This window comes from Cyphellophora attinorum, assembly GCF_001299255.1.
Source record: "Cyphellophora attinorum strain CBS 131958 chromosome Unknown Contig109, whole genome shotgun sequence".
Lineage (NCBI taxonomy): Eukaryota > Fungi > Ascomycota > Eurotiomycetes > Chaetothyriales > Cyphellophoraceae > Cyphellophora > Cyphellophora attinorum.
In genome coordinates, this window is record NW_017253334.1 from 1 (window position 1) to 724 (window position 724).

General features: G+C 58.0%; 1 protein-coding gene across 1 annotated transcript; it reads left to right on the forward strand.

Annotated features, from left to right (window-relative positions):
- Window positions 1-93: 93 nt before the first annotated feature.
- On the forward strand, window positions 94-674 carry AB675_6093 (uncharacterized protein; the record flags this gene model as incomplete). The annotated part of the gene is made up of 1 exon (XM_018146357.1): window positions 94-674. A coding segment is annotated over one exon (581 nt), but the record flags the coding sequence as incomplete, so codon positions are not given.
- Between the last annotated feature and the right edge of the window lie 50 nt (window positions 675-724).

Sequence of the window (724 nt, forward strand, 5' to 3'; positions counted from 1 at the left end):
ACCATCGTACATAAACCCCATACCCTCCCAAGTTCAAACATGATCTAACAACCCGCCCTCCAACAGGCAACCCAAACGACCCACCTCAACAAGGCCAACCTCAGACAACCAACCTCTCCGCTCACCCACCCCACCACGTCAAACTGGCCGCGATCGCCGCCGCTCCTCCCAATCCCAATCACAAGACATCAAACTCGAGCACCGCCCACAACTATCCCCCTCCGCCAACACAGACGACAAACCCGGCACAGCCTACCCCGCCCGACACACCTCGACCCTCTCCATAAACGGCAACCCGGTACACCCGACCACGGGCAAGCCTATATTATCCACCGACCTTGACGCCGACTTTCCCACAGAAAGTTCAAAACCCTGGCGGAAACCCGGCGCCGATATCACAGATTACTTCAACTACGGCTTCGACGAGTTCACATGGGCGAGCTACTGCTTGAAGCAGAGGGATATGCCGAAGGAAGTAGCGGGTATTCAACGCGAGGCAGAGCAACTCAAATCTTTCGTGGAGGGGATCCCAGGTGGTGGGGGGCCGCCGGGTATGCCGGGGATGCCGGGCGTGCCGACAGGACCGGGCGGAGCCAACGGTGTAGCAGGTGGAATGCCCGGGATGCCGAGCGAGGCGGAGATGCAGGCTATGTTTCAGAGCATGATGGCGCAAGGTATGGATCCGAGTCAGATGGACAATAATCAGTTCATGCACATGATGATG